This window comes from Anoplopoma fimbria, chromosome 9 (assembly GCF_027596085.1).
Source record: "Anoplopoma fimbria isolate UVic2021 breed Golden Eagle Sablefish chromosome 9, Afim_UVic_2022, whole genome shotgun sequence".
Lineage (NCBI taxonomy): Eukaryota > Metazoa > Chordata > Actinopteri > Perciformes > Anoplopomatidae > Anoplopoma > Anoplopoma fimbria.
Window position 1 is genome coordinate 13944262 of NC_072457.1, and position 23214 is coordinate 13967475.

The 23214-nt window shown below is 39.9% G+C and overlaps 2 protein-coding genes across 2 annotated transcripts; one reads left to right on the forward strand and one right to left on the reverse strand.

The window, feature by feature from the left end:
* Nucleotides 1-1284: 1284 nt before the first annotated feature.
* On the reverse strand, nt 1285-17020 carry gatb (glutamyl-tRNA(Gln) amidotransferase, subunit B). Its single transcript, XM_054604350.1, has 13 exons — nt 16875-17020; nt 15380-15533; nt 15168-15281; nt 10280-10478; nt 9609-9731; nt 9357-9470; nt 8032-8116; nt 6631-6675; nt 6047-6239; nt 5704-5837; nt 2066-2144; nt 1795-1929; nt 1285-1698 (listed from the first exon to the last, which is right to left on the reverse strand). The coding sequence occupies exons 1-13, from the start codon at nt 17018-17020 to the stop codon at nt 1573-1575; spliced, it is 1647 nt and encodes a 548-aa protein (XP_054460325.1). The 3' UTR covers nt 1285-1572.
* A 134-nt stretch (nt 17021-17154) lies between these two features.
* dctpp1 (dCTP pyrophosphatase 1) lies at nt 17155-18566 on the forward strand. The gene has a single exon (XM_054604351.1). It carries the CDS (start codon nt 17251-17253, stop codon nt 17800-17802), a length of 552 nt encoding a protein of 183 aa, XP_054460326.1. The 5' UTR covers nt 17155-17250; the 3' UTR covers nt 17803-18566.
* Nucleotides 18567-23214: the final 4648 nt, after the last annotated feature.

A 23214-nucleotide genomic window follows, 5' to 3' on the forward strand; every position in this document is an offset into this window, starting at 1 on the left:
CTGCAGCTGCCCTTACAAAGAACGTATTGTTGCACGCAGTATTCATTCAATTAGTACATATTACTTCCTCATAACATGGCACCTTGAACTCTGACCCTCTTGCTCATGTATTTGCTGTGCAAAGGATTGTGGGTCAGAATAGCCAGAAAAGCATGCTGGGTTGCTTACTGCAAAATGCGACCGGATGTAGTAGAAACATCTTTGTAATTTTGACATACAGCATTTGACATATGTATTTGGATCTTTTTCTAGCATACTTCATAGTATGGCAGTATATGGTTTTGTAACACACAGTAGGTCTTGTTCTCAGGTGAACACATGAGCTTGAAGCAACCTTTTAACAGCTCGTAAATATCCAGCTCATCATTAGTACTTGATTGCACAAGATTTACGTCTTTTTACTTAAGTGTTAAGAAAGCAGCATGAAAGTATGTCAATGTGTGATAAACTGCAGGAAATATGTGTATGAGGCACTGGATGCTGCCACCAGCTGTCAGACTTCAGCTTCCATCTAGGAACCACAACCATCTGGTATTTGCAAAAATATTGGGAATTATTTAGTTTCAAAGTAGGACTTACTTTAAATCACTCCATATAAGTAAACTGCTGGCTGTGAGTGAACAAATGCACAAAGCAAACTGTTGAGGTCAGGTAACGGTCATTATTGTGTGTAATGACCATGAAAGAGAAGCTGTTGATGAGAAGAGGCAGAGGGATTTAAAAAGGACATTTAAGCATTGAAACAATCAAGATTAAGATGCCAATACCAGAGAGAATCAAGACTTAACGAACCATACTGCAGATGTTATTAAAAAAGGCGAGTGAGGTGCCACTAGAGGGAGCTCAATGATTGCTCTGCTGTTTGAATGTCTGAGCTGTTAAAGGGTTTTTTGTTGCCTCTCTAGATAAAACAACATATGTCATGTAAGCAGTTTCACCTGTGTGATTTTCAGGCATCACAAATCACTATAATTGCCATTATGGCAGTTGTCAATGGTACATAAAGTTGTATTTAAAGGGATATATCGAATTTAATGCAGGACTGTTTGGAGGAATTTGGTGGTGAAATCACAATCTTCTTTATTTCAAAACCGAATAATTTAAATTCAACATTTAATGAGTTAATTAAGGTGCATCATTTTTCAGGAGGACTTGACTTTTTTAAAAAAAAAATGTATACATACTATTCTCATCCAATCTTATAACCTTTTCAAAACATGTATTTTCTGTATCTCGGGATTCATGAATGACACAACTGATACAACACACTGCCACAGAGAGCGTCAATCGAAAAAGCTTTATTACTTTTTAAACACATAAATATGGAAGATAATGGTTGTTGTTTGACAAAAACATTGTTCAGTATTTACAAAAATGTCAACCTCTTAATCAACAGTTTACAGTTTTATCAACCAACAAAAACTCAGGTACCATGTGTCGCTGTGTGACATGGACATGATTACTCTGGATTTTTATACAAACATCGCTGTCATGTCGTTCTTCTTTCATGAAGGCCACATTCGCCATGATTTGACTCTGTCTCTGTGACATTGTTGGGTCTTGCAGGACAAATCATGAAGTCTTCTCTTGTAAAATTGCCCTCACCAGAACAGGGTCAGCCCGACCTTTGGTCTCTTTCTGAACCAGGCCCATCAGCTTATTCAGAACCTTCTTGTTTCCATTTCTGATGGCGTGAACCTACAGAGAGGCACAACGAACACAAGACGTCTAAAACATGCAAAAGAAAAAAAAACAATATAATTACAAGTGAAAATATTTCATGTGAGCCCTCACCTCATCAGGGTGTGAGTCCACCACCTTCTGGCAGATGTTGTGCAGCTGTGTGGTGTCACTAACAAGACCCAAGTCCTGCTCCTGGATGATCTGAGAGGCCGTCTTGCCCGATGACCTCCACATCTCCTGGAACACCTGAGGAAAGAGAAAGCAGGACGAGGAAGTTGAGAACCAGAGCACAAACAACCACTAGCAGTGTGTGTGTGTGTGTGTGGTATTGAGTGACAGATAGAAAAGAGGAATAATTGCATGGTCTGTGCAGCTGACTGACCTGCTTGGCAACCGAAGAGGAGATGTGTCCGGTTTCCTGGAGTTCCAGCAGCTCAGCCAGGGCAGACGGAGAGATTGGGCTAAAATCAAATTAAAAGGGTTGTGAAATTACACCTTAATAAATGCAGTGAGGTATTGGTGATATTAAAAAGAAGAGAAAGGAGCGGGCGAGTCAGACTGAAAGGGCGAAAGAGTCCATCAAAATTTGTGATTTGACTATAATGTGTTTGTGTTTCCAATGTGTTCTTGTTTATTCCCCAGGCTACCAGACAAAAAGAACCGAGAAAGCTGTTAGAATTTATATTAAGTGGAGACACAGTTTCATTTGGTGTCCCGCAGACGAGGCGGTCCGTCTCAGTGGTCTAGACACTGTGGAAAATAAGATGAAAAGTATCCATCTTTACTGCTCTGTTTGGACAACAGGCTGCTCAAAAGCTCAACTAATGCATTAAACTACAAATTGTAATTTTGATTAAAAACAAAAACACATTTGTGTTAAGGAGGAAAATAGGTAGCCAAGCGCAATTACCTGCATTATTGGTGTGATACAGATCTTTAGTAAATCAATAATAACCAGTAAGCTGCTCATCAACCTGAGTCACTTCTGACACATGTACATTTAGCAATCAAGCACAGGAATTTTAATAGTTTGGTAAAGAAATGAATAAATGACAAGCATGTGAAAAATAAAAACAACTTCTGTTGATTTTATATTTATTTTCATGTCTTTACAGAGCAGTAATGTAAGGCCTGGTGAGATTTTTCACAATTCTGTCAGCATGCTGTCACCATCCTGCCAAAAATCATCCACTGGACAGGCAGGGAGTTTTCTGAGGGGACGCCCTGAAAGAGTGACCCGTCTCAGCTGGTGGAAGCACCCAAACCAGCTCGTAATGACACTTCATATGTCAGGTGAGTTTCACCTCTCTTACTGCCTGTCCAAAATGCTTCACAATTACATTTTTTCCTCTATCCTACTCAAGGGCTTGTAGCTAGAGAGGTAAAAGAAGGTTGGGACACATTATACAGGACAGCCAACATAATGAGATTTCATATTCAGAGTCGTCATATGGACGCACAAGGAGATTCATGCGTGCTCATGAAAACCTTTTATTCTTCACCCCAAATGCCCGTTAGCGTATGAAGCTGAGTTTCTCTGTTTCATCCCCGCCTGCAGCTTTATGACAGTCTTACCGGCCACTCTTTGTTTTTCTTTAAAATCTCCTCCTTTCAACCAAAGAGAATGCAACATCATGCATAAATAAACACCAGCTTCTTGGTGGTTTACTCGCACACAGACAGTCTGGGAATAGTAGATAAAGTAAAGCTCACAGCATCTGCGCTCACACCAACTCATAACTTGTTCCAGTTTAATTTGCTCTGTTATGACTCAGGATGTTTCATTTCAAGAAATGATCATAGCATAGTGCTGAAGTGAGGTTTCTAAAGTTGTGATCTGGTGACTGATCTTCACAAATACAACACAGATGCATCCGTCCATCCTCCTTTTCTTCTAGCTCCAGTCACAACTAAACTACCATTTTCAGAAAATGAAATGAGAGTCTGATATCCAGTGTCTCAGGACGCCATATACAGAAACAATGGGACACGACTGGTGTTATTTTTTCATCGCCGGTGGCTAGATAGGCAAGCGTGAAAGGTACTATGGCAACATCTCTTTGTGTAGATATATCAAAATAAGAATTTATTCAATTTCAAGTGTGTGTTTTCGGAACATTTAACAAATCCTACGTGTTCCAGCCAAAAGGCCGGCAGCAGGGAGAGATCAAAACAGATCAAAGACAGAAATATGTTATTAAAAACCAAGGTTGATATGCTGCCATTGTTCAGACATTGTGGCTTAACTAAAAAATAAAACAAATTCTGTGCCGAACAGAACAGGACATATCTTTGTTTCTGCTTTTTAATCCAGTGCAAACGTATTAAAGAATAGAAAAGGAAACAGTTCAATAACTTAGGTCTTTACTATTGATCCAAGAACAAATGGAGGTTTGTGTAATGTGTCAAGAGTTGAAACAACAAAATTAGATTGATTTTTCTTTTTACAAATGAAAGAGTTTGTTATTATGATTATTGTTTCTTGCCCTTCTGCTTTCAGTTGATAGCCACTCATTATTTTTCCTTGCTTGGTAAATGGAACATCAATATGACTCTGGCTATCATTTTGATTCAATATGATGCCAGCTACGACTGCTGTGCATGTGAAAAGGTCAGATTAGTTAAAACTATTGAAAAGTCCTCATTCATTGGACAAAGGAGTCACTGGTCTCTCTCTCATCAGCTGCTTCATTCATGCGTCCTGATCATCAGCTCATTCACAGTCTTGTGGCTATCAGCTGATTAATTACGTTGAATGATATCCGTGCAGGTCCACAGATCGGCCATCATTACCTGATACATCACACCATTGTGGTGCAGTCAGACTGAATTTTGCCTCCCATTCATTTCTACGTGATAGGGGGCGAGACAAATATGCTTTCAGTTTTGAATTTATCCGCATCCAAATCAGATTGACCTCTGATTCATCAGATTGAACTCTGACAGATGAAATTGCGTGGTCTGTTTCATTAGAAATGATGCTGTTAAGCATTAACGAGGACAGTGAGTGCAGTGAGGTAAATGACAGTAGCATATTTCATAAAATGCTGTGTAATTTCTGACTTTGTGCACTGTTGTTCGCCTCGCTCTTGCAGTTCATGTTTACAACCCTCCCCATGTTATTTTCTATCCGTCCTGCCACTTAACATGGTCTGACTGCAACTTCTCTCTGCAGATATTACACCCACGACTCCTCCCTATGTGAAACGTTTTTGTTGTTATTGATCTTATGTTCATGTGTTTATCTAGGGGGGATTAGTTCTCCCTGCAGAGCCTTCCCTGCTAATGGGATTTTTTGGTTGAGCTTTAGAGATTCTTCGATACCAAATCTATCTGTATAGCCATCTGCTATAAATGCTTAACTCCTTGAAGTGTCTCAGGCTTAAGTGCAGTCATGAGTAAACGGATATGGGGCTCAACTTCTAACACCAGGTGAACTAAATCGTGTTTAGGTAAAATCACAGTTTTATTTTATTTTTACACACAAGTTACACCATCGAAGCTGTGGCTTGAGACTCTTTTGAATTAAGAGAAGCCTGACAGACATGTGTATGCCGTAATTACAGACAGGGAGAGATAACAGGAAATGTGTCAGATGGAGATTGGAGAGAAAGTTCCCAGCTGGACCTGAACTGTGAGCATTCTGGATCAAGATGTTCAGCTTCTTAACCCTCCAAGTGAATATTTAAAACTTTTTTTTTTAAGGAAGTTTTATTTATCAGAGGAGGCCTGAAAACTGTTCAGTAATTAAGTGTCTCATCACTTCCTGACTCAAGTTGAAAGCAGCTACTTCCTGTTTGCACCTTCTGTCACAGCTCCAAACCGGCAACCTCTTCAGATGCAACAGGGAAAAAGTGAGCCAGCCAATCACAAGAGGCTCAGAGGGGTCATGTGTTGGAGCCCAGACATCTACACCTGAGCATTGGCAGCAGAATAGCTCTGCATTTATGAGCCAAGACAAACAATACGCATTATGTGAATATTGTGAAGCGACATAAGGGGATATGTTTGAAGTCTCACCTTTGGCTCACGCTCATGTCTTCCTGTTTGAGGTGACCCACCAGCTCCTTTGTCACCCAGCCAATCACCTTCCTAGGCTCCTTCTTGGTCGCCTTCAGCACGGCCTCAAAGTACTCCACCAGCCCGTCCTCATTCTGCAACAACAGCGCCGTGAAAATGCTTTCATCGCTTCACATGCATATTATCTAATTAGGATCAAATTAACCCAGCAGAGTCCAGCTGTATGCAGCTGCCAAGCCGACTCTGCTTTGGACTTGATCAGATGGCAATTAAAAGAAAAGACGCAGGAAACAAAATTAGTGAGGGAATTGACTTCTCCTCCCTCGCCCACTTAAAAACTCACCACCAACGTGAAGCTGTGCTCGGGCAGGATGCCGTACGTTTGCACCAGTCTGTCTCTTTTGACACTGGGTAGCTCTGGCAGCCCTGCCCTTATGTTCTGCACGACCACCGCCTGGCACGCATCAATGCCAGTGGGCAGCGATGCGTTATCCTCATACACAATCAGAGGGGGCAGGTTGGGCTCTGGCATAAACCTGAAGGGAGGACAGGTGGAGAAAAAAAGGAAGGGAGGGGGAGGGAGGATGCTTTATCACCAGAACAGATACGCTTAGAGAAGAGGAGGTTTTTGTTTAGATACTAATAGTCCTCTTGACACCACACTTGTCACACTTATCATTTGATTCCATCAGCCTTAAACCTGTCCATCTATCATTTCCCCCTCCTAAAGTCAAACTGACAAACACGACTGAGGTCCAGACCTTGTTTATTTCTCTCCGTAGCTGCCACTCAGAGGCTCTCATCCTCTTTCAGTCCCCACTGAGAGCAAGATAATCCTCTGATATCATGAGTCCACGTCAATAAACACAAGCTCCCAGGACAAAACACAAGCACAGATATGCAGAGAGGCCGCAAACTCACACTCACCTGTAGTCCTGGAGACCCTCTTTGTCCCTCATAGGAATGGTTTCCCTAGAGAAAAAGATGCAGACATTAGACTAATAACCGGAGGAAGTGTAGCAAAACAAAATCTGACATACCTTTAGGAGCTCTGCAAGACTTCTTAGAGGTCAAACAATTAAGTAATTGATCAATTCTAGCAAAAATGCCCAAACTTCACAGGTCCAAGCATCTCTAATGGGAAGATTTGCTTGTCGGACAAAATGTCAACTTTGTCTATGAGAAATTGCAATGTTTTTTCCACAATTTATGATATTTTATAGACCAAATCATTAATTCAGAAAATAAAAAGCAGATTAATTGATAAGGTTTTTCACTAGGTAAGCCCTAACCAAAACTAATTGCAAACAAGACGAGGTTGACATATACAGTATATAAATTGCCGGTGTAGTCAATAATGTGAATTTCTGAATATTAAATGTTCATCTTATTAATATCCTCTCACAGACTTTTACACACCTTTAAAAGACAGCATATCCTTTTTTTAAAAAAAATAAATTTACTTCTTAATTTTACTTCCTTATTCAAATTATTTGATATAATCATAATTTGTGGCAGTCATGTTCTAAAGATGAACCACAATTAATATTTGATCAAGTGGGAAAAAGTCCTTACATTTCACTGGCGTAATCAACAGTTGCACACAGGCACACACATGGAGGCACATAGAGTGGCGTTCACAAGCGCAGACTGCCATTTGCAAAAGCATTTAGAAACGCCAGCCGGCAATTAAAACTTTATTTAAACATAGAACGACAAGGAAAAGTAGACAAATAATGACCTCATCAGCTTTCCATATCTCATATGATTGATTGCATTTTTTCTGGTTTTCTGTCATCAGCAGAAACTCTGTAACATCCATTCATTCATTTCAGTGACAGACCTCCGCATTAAGGACTGGCCTCGCCTTGCTGCGGTCCAACCACTAAAAAAAGACTGGGAACGTATGAGCGGTGATGTCTTCCAGTCAGTCTAGCTATTACAAAGTCAGGGCAGTGAAATCTGTAGCCACCTTCAACGACGGCAACAAGAAGAAAGAGCCAATCACAGGCCATCACACGCTATTAACCAGCTCCACCGTGTAACTCGGACATGTAAAAGGGCCTCATGGGAAGGAGGCGGAGCACCAGAAAACGATCAAGGCCTCAGCTGTGTGCGCGCCAGCTCGTTCTGTGAGCTCATAAGCCTGTGAGTAGCACAAAGGTCACAGATTTGGATGAAGGCGCCATCCAAATGGCTCTATTCATCATGATTACCATGATGGTTCCTCCTCAGCAAAGGCTCCGGACTAATGAACCAGACAGAGCTCACAGTCAGAGGGTGTCGTACTGGCTCAAGCTTGGCATCGCGGCTCTTTCATCCTCTTACCCTGATTTGGAATCATACGCCCGTGTCTCGTTTTGCACCGTTCCCCCTCTCTGCAGGACTTCGATCTGTCTCTGGATCTCGTAGTCTGGTGATGTAAAGGAGAGAACAAATACAGTTCATTCAAAAACACCAACACACACCTATGATTTTGTGGTAAATACCAAACATCTGCTGTGATACACTCACACTTCTCAGTTCTCTGGCTGCTGCCACATTATAACTGTGATAAACAATGTTTTTTTAATATGACTTTTAAATCCCAATTTGCGGAGTAAATGTGAAACAACTTTATTTATAAATAATTCAAGCCCTATGAGAATGTCAAACCGTGCTTCTTAAAAAACCTGCACGTTAAATGCTGAAATGTTCTTTCTGTGGCTCTTTGTCAGCTTTTTTTTTTATGTGAAGCTCAATCAACAGTCTGTGAAGTTAGAGTTGACATAAAATCTATGTTTTTGTAAGTGAGCAGCTGCGTGAAGCCAATTCAGCATCACACGCTGCAATCACACAGCAAATTGTTTGTGACTGGTTGTCAGTCCAAAAACTATGCTTCACAAGTTACTGTCAAAATGAATGCTTTATGACTCCATGTCTCTTCATAAATGTAACCATCTTGTCTCCTTTTCAACAAAAAACTACTTCTATCTTTAAGTTTCAAAGTAATCGTTTACCTGACAGATACAAAATTGCCGGACTGTGTGTATGCATGTGTTTCTCTCTGGCTTCTTTTATTGTGTTTGTGTGTGTGTCTGAACAAGTAATTATCCTTTAAGTGAAAGGAGCAATACCACACTGTGACAATACTCCCATAACAGGTACAATGAAAATATGACTTTAGTGGAAGTACATGGGAGTAGTATTTGTAAATTATACATGATTAATGTATAAAAACTCCACATAATGCACAATATGTGCCTTGAGAGTGTTCACATATTATGTAATATGTATATAACATGTAACATTGGACAGAGACAGGCTAGCGGTTTCCCCCATTTCCAGTCTTTGTGCTAAGCTAAGTTGCTAAATTGGCTGGCTGTTGGCTGTAGTTTCATTTTTGCTGTTCAGACAGAGGAAACATTCTTCTCATCTAAAACAGTACACAACTTGAGTAAATGTACTTATTCAATCAATGAGCTATTCTTACCATTTTCTACCAGTTTGACTACAACCAAAACCTTTAAAAGCTTTCATGGTGACACAGAGTGAAAAAGGTTTTTACTCTCAGAATGTGTGTGTGAGAAGTCATGCAGCCAGTTGATGAAATACAATCACATGAAACTGTGTTTAAAGAGCCTTCCTAAATACCTGTAACATTTTTAACGTACCTATGGCCCTGGCCAGGTATCGGACGCTGTTGATGTTCTTCACCTCCGTCCTGATGCCCAGAGGATCACCCGGTTGGTGGACGGACACATTAGCATCTACTCTCAGCTGTCCCTCTGTGGAGAAAGAGGGACAACATAAACGCTGAGCAGGAAATAAGTATAGGGTTTAGAAGTTTAGCAGCTCAGAAAAAAATATATATAGAGAGAGAGAGAAGCAGGCAGAGAGACAAAGACAAAGAGTGATTTCCATACCAGACATGTTGGCTTGACAGGTGCCCAGGGCTTGCAGGATGAGCTGGAGCTCTCTGACAGCTGCAGCAGCCTCCTCTCCACAGCTCATGTCTGGCTCCATCACCAGCTCCATTAGACCTACACCTGTCACATGTGAAGACAGCTGTGTTTAACATCTCTGAAGGTATCTAGCCCATGAAACTCTGGAACAAACCGCAGCAGCTACAGCTTTGTTGAGTCATTTAAATCTATGAAAACAGAGAAGGTTGTAGTTCCAAAATATTTATCTCACTCTCAGAACATTTCATGAAATGATGAAAACCCCCAAAATGCGTTAGTACTTTAATCAAAACCTTTCTGACTTCCCTGCTGTCTGTGGCACTTAACACCAAACCTATTTGTTCCTACTGAAGATTGACAGTCTTCAAAAACAGACATAAATATAAAGCACATTTTTAAAAATATTTGAGGGCTTATTGGTTAGTTTTGAATAGTTTTTGGACAACAATGAGGGTCTATGGCTCAGAGGAATAAGCTACTGTATATCAGGATTTGGCTGCACAGACAATACACATAAGTAGGATCCTTTAATTGCTGCTTTGTGTGGGAATTGTTGACAATAAGAAAAATATAGAATACCCCCAGATGTATCCTTTAAACGTAGGGCACATACTAACACTATCTAACGTTACCTGCTCTGTTGAGGTCTATGAGTGTCTGGCTGCGGACGTCATCGTGGAGACTCTTGCCGCTGTCCTGCTCCAGCTGAATCTGTTTGATGATGACAGTTTTCCTGATCACCTGGCTCCTCTTCTTTCCTCCGAGGAGGCTGTAAGTCAGCATGCCGTCTACCGCGATGGGCCGCCGCAGCTGAGTGATCTGGTATCCAGCCTGAAATTTGAAAATACATCAGTCTGTATAACATTCGGTCCTGCAAAGCTCTGGCCTGCATGATTGTGTAAAATTGGGTAGTAGTACCGGTAATAAAAAATTCAAATTCATAAAATGCATCAGTCTTTTGCTAACTGATATCCTTCTAGTTCATTTTGGGATAGAGCTGGGCGATATGACTTTAAATCAGAGGATACATGCTCAGAATTACCTTACTTTTTTTTCCTGCACTGCATATATTTCCTTACTAATGTTGTCTTCTGCTCTGTATGTTCTCTGTTAACTAAATTCATATTAACTGGTAATTTTACAACTACAACACAATGAAAACACTTTGCTGTACTTTTGTTGGATTTCATTGTTTGTTGTAGCTATTTCCAGTGTACAGACATGTACTGAAAGTTGCAATATGAGTTAATCTGGGTCAGTAAAAGATACATAATCTAAATGAATTGAGTGAGTAACCGAAATACCATTTTTCAATAGGAAATAGCAGATGTAAGATACCATTCTCTGGCGGGGAGTCTCTCACTCAGTGTAATAACGGTGATGTATGCTGCAGTCGTTGTCATGGGTCTGTGTAAAGGTGAAGCAGGCAGAATAAATGAAAACACAGAGCAGGCTGATTGGCTGAGCAGTCACTATAATCCCGCAGGAGTGCTGCCACTTCACTCAAGGTTCCTATTCAGAAAAACGTAAGAATACATATTTCATCCACTCCTCTATTCCTAAAAGAATCCACTGCCCCGAATATTGATTCCCCACGTAACTATGGCAACCACAGTCACAGGAACTACACATTAATCATACTTATGCTAAAGAGAGTGAGGAGGTGGGAGAGGAGATGGGGGGGGGGGCTGTTAGTCACTGGCTCTCTATACAATGTGCCTGATTGACACGATCAATCACCTCCTTTTTAAAGTGGATGAGAGAGAAACAAAACACACTATGTGGGGATTTTCTGTTCTTCTTGGTGGATTCAATCTCTAAATGTGTGAATACTGTTACAGCTTATCTGAAATCCCCTGTTTCTTACTTCATCTTTTGTGCTGTATCTGCAGGGTGAAGTTTGTACGTGCCATACTGTACATCTGGGAGCATCTCTATAAGTAAAGACTATCTGCATTTCCTGCATAATAAATCAACTGCTGTTTCCTCATAATTAAGGCTGAGGTAAGTCTGTTGCTAATAAGATCCTGGTAGCCACATTGACTTTTCCCAATTACTCTCTAGGCCCTAATGAGCAGCGATGCTCCAAACACTCTCTGTGACTCCTCGCCATTTTTTACATCCAAAATCACAGATGCATAGCTGCTCACATAATGTACAGACATGATTGGACACATACACATACACCATCCAAAGGGCTTTCCATGTTGTGAACCGCTTATTTAAATGGTACTAAACAAACAAGACTCCTTCATCTTTCTCATTCCTCACACTGAAGTTTTTTCTCAGCTGCCCACAGGGGTCACAAAGACATTCATAGCTCTCATTAAACACACGTCGAAGCTTCAATAGCCAGGCCATGTCTGTTTATTCGTAAGCTTAATATCTCAAGGAAATCGTAATTGTTTGCTGTTTGTGTGGAACTGCTGAGGCATGTTATTAATGGGCTGTAAGAAACATTATATTTGTGCCTCGCCTGCCATCCCAATTGAAAGAAGGAGAGCTGGTTGGACAGCAGCATTAATCATTTAATGAGCAACTGTGGTGATTCACAAAATGCAATCAGGGATTTCTAGTGGAACATATCAATAATGCACAACGCAATTTACAAATGTATTTTTCAAGGGCGGGATAATTTCCCCCTCGATCCTACTTCTGGTTTGATTTCACGAGCATTGATTGCACTCAAACTTTAGGGTCGAATGTGAAAAATCTCCCGTCATCTGCATAATTCAAAACCACTCTGACTTCAGTTTATCAAGCTGTTTCACGCAACATCACTCTTTTAGAGCAGCTGATGAGACTAATGCAAACTAAATTATTATAAACAAGTCAGCAGCAGCTATTGTGCACAGTGCACACAGAGAATCTAAAGCACAAATAAAAAGGTTCAGGCTCAACGGGCCGGCGTGAGTTGTTTGGGATATCTCACAGAATAATAAAATATTCTAATCGGGTATTATCTTCCCTGCTGTGTGTGTCAACTGTTGAGTTATTCCAAAGGAGGTGATGCAATCTTGGGCAAACTCACAAAAGAGCAAGAGGAACCCAACAGTAATCCCTCAGCTTCTGGGAGGATTTTGCTGGAATTTAAAGATACATGGGCTTTCTGGGGAGATAATGTATCCCAAGCATTGTGATTAAAATATGTACTGCTGCAACTGTGTGATAACCAGTAAAGTTTTTTCACAATACAGTCAAGTCAGCTGAGGAATTAGAGCAGAAACTAATCAGAAATATCAAAGGATGCGATCATTTATATCAGTACCATAAAGTAATAGAAATAGTGCAATAAAAATACCAGCTCACATTTAAAAGTCATTGTATTGCCTGCTACTTCATGTGGGTACAATATTCTCATTTAAAGACACTTCTTTTGGGCAATTTCTATGAAATACTTACAAAGAAATCTTTCACTTAAGTTCTTCATTGCCCTCATCATTACCTTACCCAAAGCAGTGTTAGCATAATATCTTAGCAGGGAAAGACTGACTTGAAACACTCAAAATGCAAAATTCTCCAACACCTTTCTTCTGAGAATTTCTCCATATATTAGAAAAAGGTATCTGTAGGGCAAGTCACGGGTTCCTGTGACATTTTGTCTTTTTCCATCTAAGCTTTAAAATGTCACTCATAATAGGAGTAAAATTACCCGTGGGCTCTGAGGGGTTGTGAAACTTTGCCATGCGAGCACTCAATTACAGAGAGCAAAGTGAACATGACTTGGGCAAGGCTGTTAAATGGAAATATTGATTTATGTATTTTTAATACCTCCTCTACCTCACCAGACGGCTATCTGGCTCATATGGCATGTTGTTGGATATTTACATATTAACCACATTCCCATGTGATGCCCATGGGACTGATATGTTATTCCTCAAAGAAACCTGTTCTACCAGTTCTAACTCTTTGATTCTTTAAGAGCAGCACAATAAGGGGAATTTAGAGCGTGGTTAAATTAAAAAAATGTGTGTTACTTGGAGGCAGCCGAAACACTGATTTGTCATCACCTTTTTAGTTAATTTGGCAAACCTGTTAGCAACCACTGCCACTCATCGAGCAGTTACGGAGCAACATTATTATTCATTTGGAGTCATGTTTCTATATAAAAGACAAAGTCAAATATTCACTCTCTTTTAGCTCTGTTTTTGGTCTCCACCAACTCCTGTGGGAGATATCTGTCTCTTTAGATGCTAAATGCTCCACACTGTTTACCAACTAGCGTCTAACTGAGCCGGTAGTGTACAGGGGGTTTTTGCAGCTTTTTCGCTGAAACAGCTGTCTGCTGTTGGCAAATTGACACCATGAGAGATGTGAGAATGAACCAAACTGTAACGTTGTGAGCAACGGCAAAATATTGTGCTGAAACTCACTATACAGCTCCATAATGCAGAGTGGAGCTGCAGATTCGGCTGGCAACCCCTTTCAGATTGTTATCATAGATATGTCGATTATAGTGAGAAAAGCTACCGAACCCCACTGCATGATTATAACCCAGAACCAAACATCACACAAACAAAATAAGTGAATAGCTAGTGAACATATGGTAGTAGAACATTTAGCAGTAAAAGTGCAAGCCACTTCCTTCAGTAGACCAGAATTGATTAAAATATAAAGAGAAACAAGACTGCAAAAGAATACAAAGGTCGCTCTGAGTCTGCTGGATGTATAAATAGTCAACTGGTTGCTACCTGCTAAAATGTTCACCGTATCAATTGTATATGAATAATATATCAGTGTTGTGCCGTGTGTTCTGCTTCCCTTCAAGTTTCCAAATTAAATAAATGAATCAGTCAATAAACGCTGCTTTAATGGAGTGTACTTAATGGTAACAACATGGGGAGTTTCAATGAAGAATGAGAGAACCATCGTGAGCAAATACCAGCGTGTTCTCTTATAAAATGGCAGGTATCTAAGTGAAGTCCATAATGGGTAACTACTGAAGATCAGAGTCATCTTTAGCTTACAAATATTTTCCTTTTAATTAACAATTTGTTTGTCATGCCTCATTATAAGTTCAGACAGTTCATAATCAATCTACCACACTACCTGAGGTTTTTATGATTCAAATAATGATTCAAATTATGTGAATAAATGAAAGATATCTGCAAATTATCAGCAAAGACATGGAGAGGTATATGACCTGTGGATAATGTACAAATAGAAGTGCTCTGAAGGAAATGAGGTAGTAAGTGAAAAAACACTGGCCATTTTCTTTAACAGCTTGCGGTATCATTCGTCTGTACGTGAGGCAAATAGCCTTTTTGCTGCTTCAGCAAGACTTGATCACTATTTCAATTAGAGCTGATGGCCGGGAGAGTGCAGAGGGAAAGCTGTGATGGAGAAGTTGGAGGCAGATGATGGCGGCTTATATCAAAGATAAATCAATGATGCAGCATTGTGTGCAGGACTAAAATGTCTTTACTCTGCTGTGTGTCAGATAAAGTACCCTACTAACGTCTTAAAACCTAGGTGTTGCACGGAAAGCAACAATTGAGAACAGGGAGTGAAGAAACTCACAGGGAGGTCAGCGTAGAAGTAGTGTTTCCTGTCAAAAAATGACTTCTTGTTTATGGTGCAGTTGAGAGCCAACCCTGTCATCACTGCTGCCTCGACACATCGTTTGTTCAGGACCTGGGGACACAGCCGGGACGTAAACCTGATGAGCTGACAAGAAAGTGATCAAAAAACAACAGGTAATCTTTGTCTGGATCCGGTTAAACAACACTCACGGGTAATGTGCCAGGTAAGGATGCATCAAAGGGTGACACCAGGGAGTTGGGAGGCGCTGAGAAATTAACCGCCGAGCCGGAGAACAGCTTGGTGTTGGAGTTGATCTGAGCATGGACTTCCAAACCCACCACTCCAACCAGCTGCTGGGGAGCACTGACAGACACAGAGAGAGAGAGAGAGAGAGAGAGAGAGAGAGAGAGAGAGAGAGAGAGAGAGAGAGAGAGAGAGAGAGAGAGAGAGATGTGAGAAAATGCTTGAATACACTTCAAATTAAGGCTGTGTCATAATGCCCTAATACACATTAATTCTAAACAGGTTGAGAGTATGCAGTGTGTTAAAACTGGAAAAGTTTAAGTCAATATAATTACTTTAAAAAAAAAAAGAAAATCTAAATATTTGCAAATGGTGGTGGGACAAGTCCAGAAGTATTGAGTCTTTTGAAATAATTTTGCTTTGAGTTTGTGAAGTGAAATCACGGTTAACTTGACATCCGTTGCAGAGGTGACTGGTTGGGTTTAGACCTGATTTGGAACCAAGCATTGCATTATAGTATAACTAAATATACTGTGTTTTGTGGCTCTAAAGGGAGCGCCCTAGCAATTTCATTTGGCTCATCCCCCCACTAAGACAAATTAAACGTTCCTACCCCTCTCAGTGTATGTGTACTGGAAAAACATGGCTCCTTTTTTTGCTGTGTGATTATCTGATTCAACACAAATTAATTTAGGGAATAGGCTAAGCACCATTCCAGCACAGCATCACAGTCACAGTCACTAAAAACCTGTGCAATACAATACACTGTGCAATTATAGTTATAATAGTTTTCTGTCTGTACATATAATATTTCAGTTATTGTGGATTCTTTACTGTTTTTTATTGCTTATTTATAATACTTGTTTTTTATTTTATTTTATCTTGTTTTTCTTTTACTATGTCTCTTGTTTGCACTATAACCTATGCTGCTGTAATCCTGTAAATCTCCCCGCTGCGGGACTAATAAAGGATTATCTTATTTTATCTTATCTTAAAACTACAATTGGACCATGAGACACTTTGTACAAAAAGATGCTACTGAGTTGCATTATGGGAAGTGTAGGCTCCAGTGTTTTTAGGGAACTTGGTCAATATTAAGGACTATATAGGGCTGCTCACATTTCTTCACTTTTCATAAAAAAAAATCTAAATTCTATTGCGAATGTCACAACTTTATGAAAGTACATAAAATCGACAATATGTGTGTATTACTAGTTAATTTACCGGTTTAACCCAAAAAAAACAAAAAAACACAGCTTATTTATCTCCAGAAAGATATTTCGACTGCCCACAGGTAAATTAGTATCGTGGTATACTTATAGTGATATAAATATACAAAACTCATTAGACTCGAAAGTATATTTTTTAAAGCATATTGTTTACTGATGTTACTGCAGTCGGTAGGGGTCCAGGTCAGGGACATTATACACCAAAGTGTCCCTCTACAACAGCCTCACTTACCTCTCCACTCTCTGAGACAGACCGCCGCATCTCCAACTCGTTGTGCTTATCCGTCTAATAACACACGAAGCCTTTGGATACAATATATTTATGTGTTTATTCACGTTATGTAGCAGCTCACTGACTGCTACAGTGGAGGCGGCCATGTTGTAATGCACCAGAGAACATGGGAGTTGTAGTCATTTAAAGTGACAGCTCACATCACCGCGTACGCCGCTGGTTATCAGTTTGAACTACAAAGCCCAGTCTTGGTTACATCACGTTTCCGGTATAAACTGCGTCACTTCCGTTTTGACATCTGGCGGGATTTATTCACATGGTAGTTTGAGGGCTCGTTTATCAGCGTGTTTACAGACTTTAGCGCGCTAAATAAAACATGATGGCTACAAACGGAAAGGACGCCTGTGGGTTAAAAGGCGAGCAGTCATCTGTGTCTTTAAATGGCAGCAGCGACTCTTTTACTAACAAGTCGAAGTCTTCGGTGGTAAACGGAGCAGCAGCGGAGGCACCGTGTCACTCAAAGCTCCAGAACGGAGGAACCGGGCCGGAGAGGTTCTCCTTCAGCTCCGAGCCCACCGTGGAGGACATCAGGCGGATGCAGGCGGAGTTCACGGACGAACGGGACTGGAACCAGTTCCACCAGCCCCGCAACCTGCTCCTGGCCCTGGTGGGCGAGGTGGGCGAGGTGTCGGAGCTCTTCCAGTGGCGCGGGGAGGTGGCCGAGGGTCTGCCCGACTGGACCGAGTCGGAACGAGAGCAGCTGGGACAGGAGCTCAGCGACGTGATGATCTACCTGGTGGAGCTCGCAGAGAAGTGTCGGGTTGATCTTCCACAAGCGGTGCTTCGGAAAATGGCCCTGAACCGGCTGAAATACCCCGCCAGCAAGGTGCACGGGTCGGCCAAAAAGTACACCGAGTACAAGGACTGAGTTTGGGGGTTGAGATGTCGATAAGGGGACGTTGGATGCTACTACTGAACATTTTATCCCTGGGTTCAAATGGGTTAACTTGTTACAAAACTATATGAATGCTCTTAACTTGAGCGTATTTTCTGTGACACACATTTGTGATCATGTTGCCTATATGCAAAGTCCTCTTTCCTACGCAGAGCCCTGGAGCAATACTATATGCTGGATTTTATTGAGTTTAACTTTTAAATTCTGTTGTTGCCTGAGTGAATTTGAGGCAGTGCATGCTCTGCAGAAAATGTTACTGTTGTGCAGTGCCTTTTGGGAGTTTTTAGACTTTATATTCCCTGAACATTTTTTACAAAATACAGCTTGGCTCCAGTTTAGAAGTGTGAATTAGAAAGTTGGACTAAAGGCAGATGGTTATTGTCCTGACCATCCCTGATAAACGAATAATTGTTTTTGTGATTATTAGGTTTTTGAATTATCCTCCTTTCCCCATCAGGGTTTAATCAGCTACTCTGATTTGTTCACATCACAACTGTCACATTTTTTTCTGAAGTAAAAGTTGCTTTATTTCTCTACTGTCTATTTTTCAGTCATTCAGTCAGAAGTGGCTGTGATGGGAGCTGTTGCCTGTTTGCTGTCTACATGCATGTTAGGAGTACACAAGCGTTTTGAAGTAACCTTTCACATATTTGCCGCCTAATTAGATAGACCTAACTGTGACTAATGGTCTAATGATAGGAAAGCCCTGAGGTAAATCCTAATTTGATGAAAGCTATAATGTACTTCTTATGTTTAGGGTTAGGGTTTTGTTTCAATTCTATGATCATTTTGGAAACTGGTCAGACAAATGTTAAATTGTATTGTTTTGTACTGAGTGATATTTCTAATACTTACTATACTGTCAGTAGTGAAAATGGGATTTCCAAAATTTTTGAAATACTTCTCAGTATAATGCAACACAATTCAAATGCACCTCAGAAACAAATTGACCTAACTTTCCTTGAAAATCATTACGTGGTTGTTTGCCAAAGTTAAATGTAATTATTATTAAACTTACCAGGAGTGATGGGCTGCATTTATATAGCTAGTTATTCAATGGGATTTCAGTTTTCATTCACCTTTTTCACACACTTATGACAACAAGAATGCTTAACTATCAGCAGCAACTTTTAGGTTCATTGTCTTGCTTAACGACACTTGGAAGAGCCAGGGATTGAACTGTCAACTGGGTTATCTAGGTCACTTCAGGGTTAACTCTGGGGTTTTTCAGTTCCACGATGTAGTTACAGATCTTACCGAGATAGATCGCCATGGTTACCTATGCTGAACACCTAACCTGCTCCTTTGCACATTATGTTGGAGACAAGAGATTAACTTGTATAAAAGCACCGCCTCCTGACCAATCAAAACTCTGTGCGTAGATCGTAAATTCATATTACACAATAACGAAGAAGTTAAAGTCATATTTCAAACTACAAGCAACACAGTTTAAATGCAAAAAAAGACAGTTGGCAATAAATTAGACTGTGAATGCCAAATTAACTGATTTATAATATCACTGCTTCATTTAAAGCACGATAGAACTGACTGTAATTACTATAATTATTATGCGTGTATTCTGGTATATTCATATTTCCCAAATGTATTCTTATGGTGTGCATGTATGACAATGTTTTAGCTTTATTTCCAGCTGCAACCCTGGTGTTGTGAAACAGACTTGCAAAATCAGAAGGAAAAAAATCAGTAGATATTCTCTCATCATACCTTCTTATCATATATTTGATTTTAGAGTGTTTAAGCTTCTTGAGCCATGTGTTGAAGTGTGACATGTCATAGTCGTGTCTTACAGTCACATTTATGGCAGAAAAATGTCTTACTGCTAGGAATTATGTTTCATATTTACTATGTTGAACTCGCTTCGTGAACCAGCAGTGTGGCGATGTAATAATTCACTGCTTTACTTGTAACCATCTTATTTAAATCAGCAGGAGTTAGAGCGGTAGAGTGTTTTACTTCACCTATATATTATTCCACCTGGAGCGAAACTTAAGAAGCAAAACACGTGTGTGCGTGTGCGTGAGAGACGGGCTTTTAGAGCCACACAGTGATGTAATAATTCACTGCTTTACTTGTAACCATCTTATTTAAATCAGCAGGAGTTAGAGCGGTAGAGTGTTTTACTTCACCTATATATTAAAAGTGATGAAAAGCTTCTGTCTGATTTTTTTTTTTTTTTTTTTCATTTGATGTGTTGCGAGAAACAAACATTGCCCTCAGCTGTATACCCTGATAGTCACTCAGAAGCATGAGTCATCCACAGGCTGCAGAAGGAGAACAGTCATGCATCACTAAAATGTTGCTCTGTGTGCAAGTGGAGCCTCACTTCAAAGTAAACAGCTTTTAACTTAAGCAGATATGACACGCCATGCCACATTAAGAATGAGCAATTGTCCACTCTCTTGGTGTGTGTCCAAAAACATGGAAATGCAAACTCTCCTCTTCTGCTGGCAATGCAATGTGTAAATACATCATTTTAATTTTAAGCTCTTTGGAGAGAGGGTTATAGGGAAAACATTGGCTTTCTTTTTTACATAAATCATAAAACCATAACGTCACATCACTCCCCATATATTCTGCAGTGATTGCTCTACAGCTAAAGCATAAGCTCTCACTCACTTCAGTTTTTATAATGCACAGTGAACATCACTGCTAAACAGTATGCATAAATCATGGGAGGTTGTAACACTTTTTCAAGGTGCTCTCTCAATATTCACTGTCTGGATGTGTAACAGCCAGGTAGCAAGCTGCAATTCCAGATGTGAAATGTTTCTCTTTTCATCCTGCATCATTGTTATTCCTGCGGTTTTCTGCTGCTTCTCTGAGAGAACATTGGTACTACCAAAAGTTTTTCCTGTAGAGGATTTGGTAAGAACTCTCTACTTTGAGAAATCCTCATGCCTTTTTTCAGATGAGGATGCAGCACATTTCCACGATACGGTGAAGTCAGATATAAGATAAGACTTTTTTAAATCTGTCCCTGAACCCTGCACTAACCTCATTTAGAAAGAGTAAACATTGAATCAATGTTTGTATTGATTAGAGGTTTGCATGCAACAAATACAGATCGAGCAACACATTTCCCTGATGACTCCTATGTAGATGTGTAGATGTGAAAAGTTTACTGTATTCTTTTTCAAAACTCTTTTTAAACAAATGCTTTTTTTGCTTTATTATGCATCGCTTTATTTAAGACAAATACGTTACACAGTAAATCAAAAGAAAAAATATATATATCTCATCTCTATCTGCACATTGAGAAAATCTGCATTTGTGTTCATAAATCCTTAATACTTTATACTAAAGTCCTTAATACTTTAAGCACAGTCAAGAACTTCAAGAACTATGAAATGCTGGATTTTATTGACTTCATGTAAGCTGTACCTGCTATTTGATAGAAGTCATTTCTTTTTTACAGCCAGAGTTGGCAAATGGCTCATAAACACTACAAATAAATCAAACTTCTCTTAGAGTTGAAACCACCTCACAAAAGTCATGATAATTGTATGAGTTTTTTTATGCTTGGACTGCTTTTAACCAAACAACAAATAGGACCTAGAACTGCTAAAGTGGATCCCTAATAGATTTTCAAGGGTGCATTTATTAGTGTGTTGCATTTCTTTCACTTAAAGGTGGGAAATAAATGTACACCAGTTATCCTGAAGTGCAGGCTTAAGTCTCACTGTGCACTTTATTTTCTTATCAACACTTAAAGACTTTATAGTTGCTCCAAATGTTAGCATAAAGTTCACTGAGGAGACGTCCGGCACCCTCTTGTTTTCATGTTTGCATGTTTTGAGAGAGAAGTTAGAGAGTTCCCGTGGTGCCATTCCTTGTCTGAAGACGGCGCTGAGTGCTTAATGTGTTTAAGACTTTAAATGTTTTAATCTTTTTCTTCTTTATAATGGTCAGCCCAGCAGATACCATCAGGCCTTGTTGTTGCTTCTTGTGGGTTTCAAAAGGATGTGGGACGTCTAGTTTTTTCAGATAAGCTTTTCAAAGAGACGTTCACTCCAGTGAATGTATTTATTTAGTGTGAATAAGCGGACAGATTCTCTCTTCCTTTCTGGCTACTTCCTCCATCCTTTTCACTATCTGAGTCACACACACATAGACGCCCTTTTATCCTGTCATAGAGACAGCAGTGGGAGCTGTCAGATCTCACACAGTGGGGTTATCCAGCAGCGGGGATGCACATCACATCGCATCCCACACATACACGTGTACACATACACACACATGCACACACACAAACAAAGACGCTGGACCATTGCTAAACGGCCGGGCATGATTTCTTCCCTTTTGTGTGATGTTGTCAGGGAGAATCACATCCTAAATACCCCAAACTGATCCATTCTGAGCATCAACCACTTGGCAGTCTTCTTCCTTTTCATAAATGGTACAGCAGAGCCAATACAGCGGTGTTCCAAGTCAAAATCTCTGCCAACAAACAAACATTTATATGAGTTTCTCAATGGTTTACAATTCAATCTTTATTGTTTGCAAGTGGGGAGTTCGGCTACAGGCTATTGTTTATCTATAAAGTACATTGATGAAAAATATTATCCCTTCAATTTCTTCATTTTATACTTTGCAATAAACAGCATTCTGAATTAGTTTATTAATTAGTAGATGCAGGAAACAGTTGATGGAATTTGCCAAACAAAATGTTATTTTATTGTGACCCAATACATGAAAATATAAGACTATTTATAAGAAGTGAATCTGTTTTGGAAGCAATGACCATTCCCTAGCTAATGAAGCAATGAGAAAACACAACATTCTTTTCATTTCTTGTTTTTCTTCATTTAAACACCTTTAGCACTTAAGGGCGTTGGATCACCTGTAACACATCTTTCATTTATTGATTCAAATGTCCTTTATGTCAATAGCCATTAAATTGTGGAATTTATTGGCATCGATAATAGGCCTTTTTCAATGCAGACATTTTAATGTAAGAAAGCACAGGTGTATCAATAACAATAATTAAATCCTCACCCCTGGTGTTGTGCACAGCGGCTCACCGGTCAATAGAAAGGAGTCATTGTTAATGTTAATGGTCCATGTGTGCTTTTCCTTATCTGCTGAGGAAAAGACATTTTCTCTTTGTTCCCCTCGTTGATTGCTTTATTCATCCAGTGACATTTACCAGACACATGCAGTGACCGTCCTTAACTTGATCAGATACACAAGAGCATGTACGGTAACATACAAATAAACTATTTAACAACACTAAAATAACTTAAATAACAGAACAGAAAACAGCTTAACCAACAACACAATCAAATCAACAGTTCAACCATGTATTTAGGAGATCTGAGAAACATTTATATAACCTTCTTGAATGCTGCCAAACAAGGCTACACT

Bases quoted from the DNA above. Each gene is read 5' to 3' on its own strand.
- gatb (XM_054604350.1), bottom strand. From the start codon at position 17,020: ATGGCCGCCTCCACTGTAGCAGTCAGTGAGCTGCTACATAACGTGAAT. The intron at 1,930-2,065 runs GTCAGTCAGCTG...CTCTTTCCTCAG, and splicing joins CCTCTTCGGTTGCCAAGCAG to GTGTTCCAGGAGATGTGGAG. The intron at 1,699-1,794 runs GTGAGGGCTCAC...GCCTCTCTGTAG, and splicing joins TGGACTCACACCCTGATGAG to GTTCACGCCATCAGAAATGG.
- dctpp1 (XM_054604351.1), top strand. From the start codon at position 17,251: ATGATGGCTACAAACGGAAAGGACGCCTGTGGGTTAAAAGGCGAGCAG.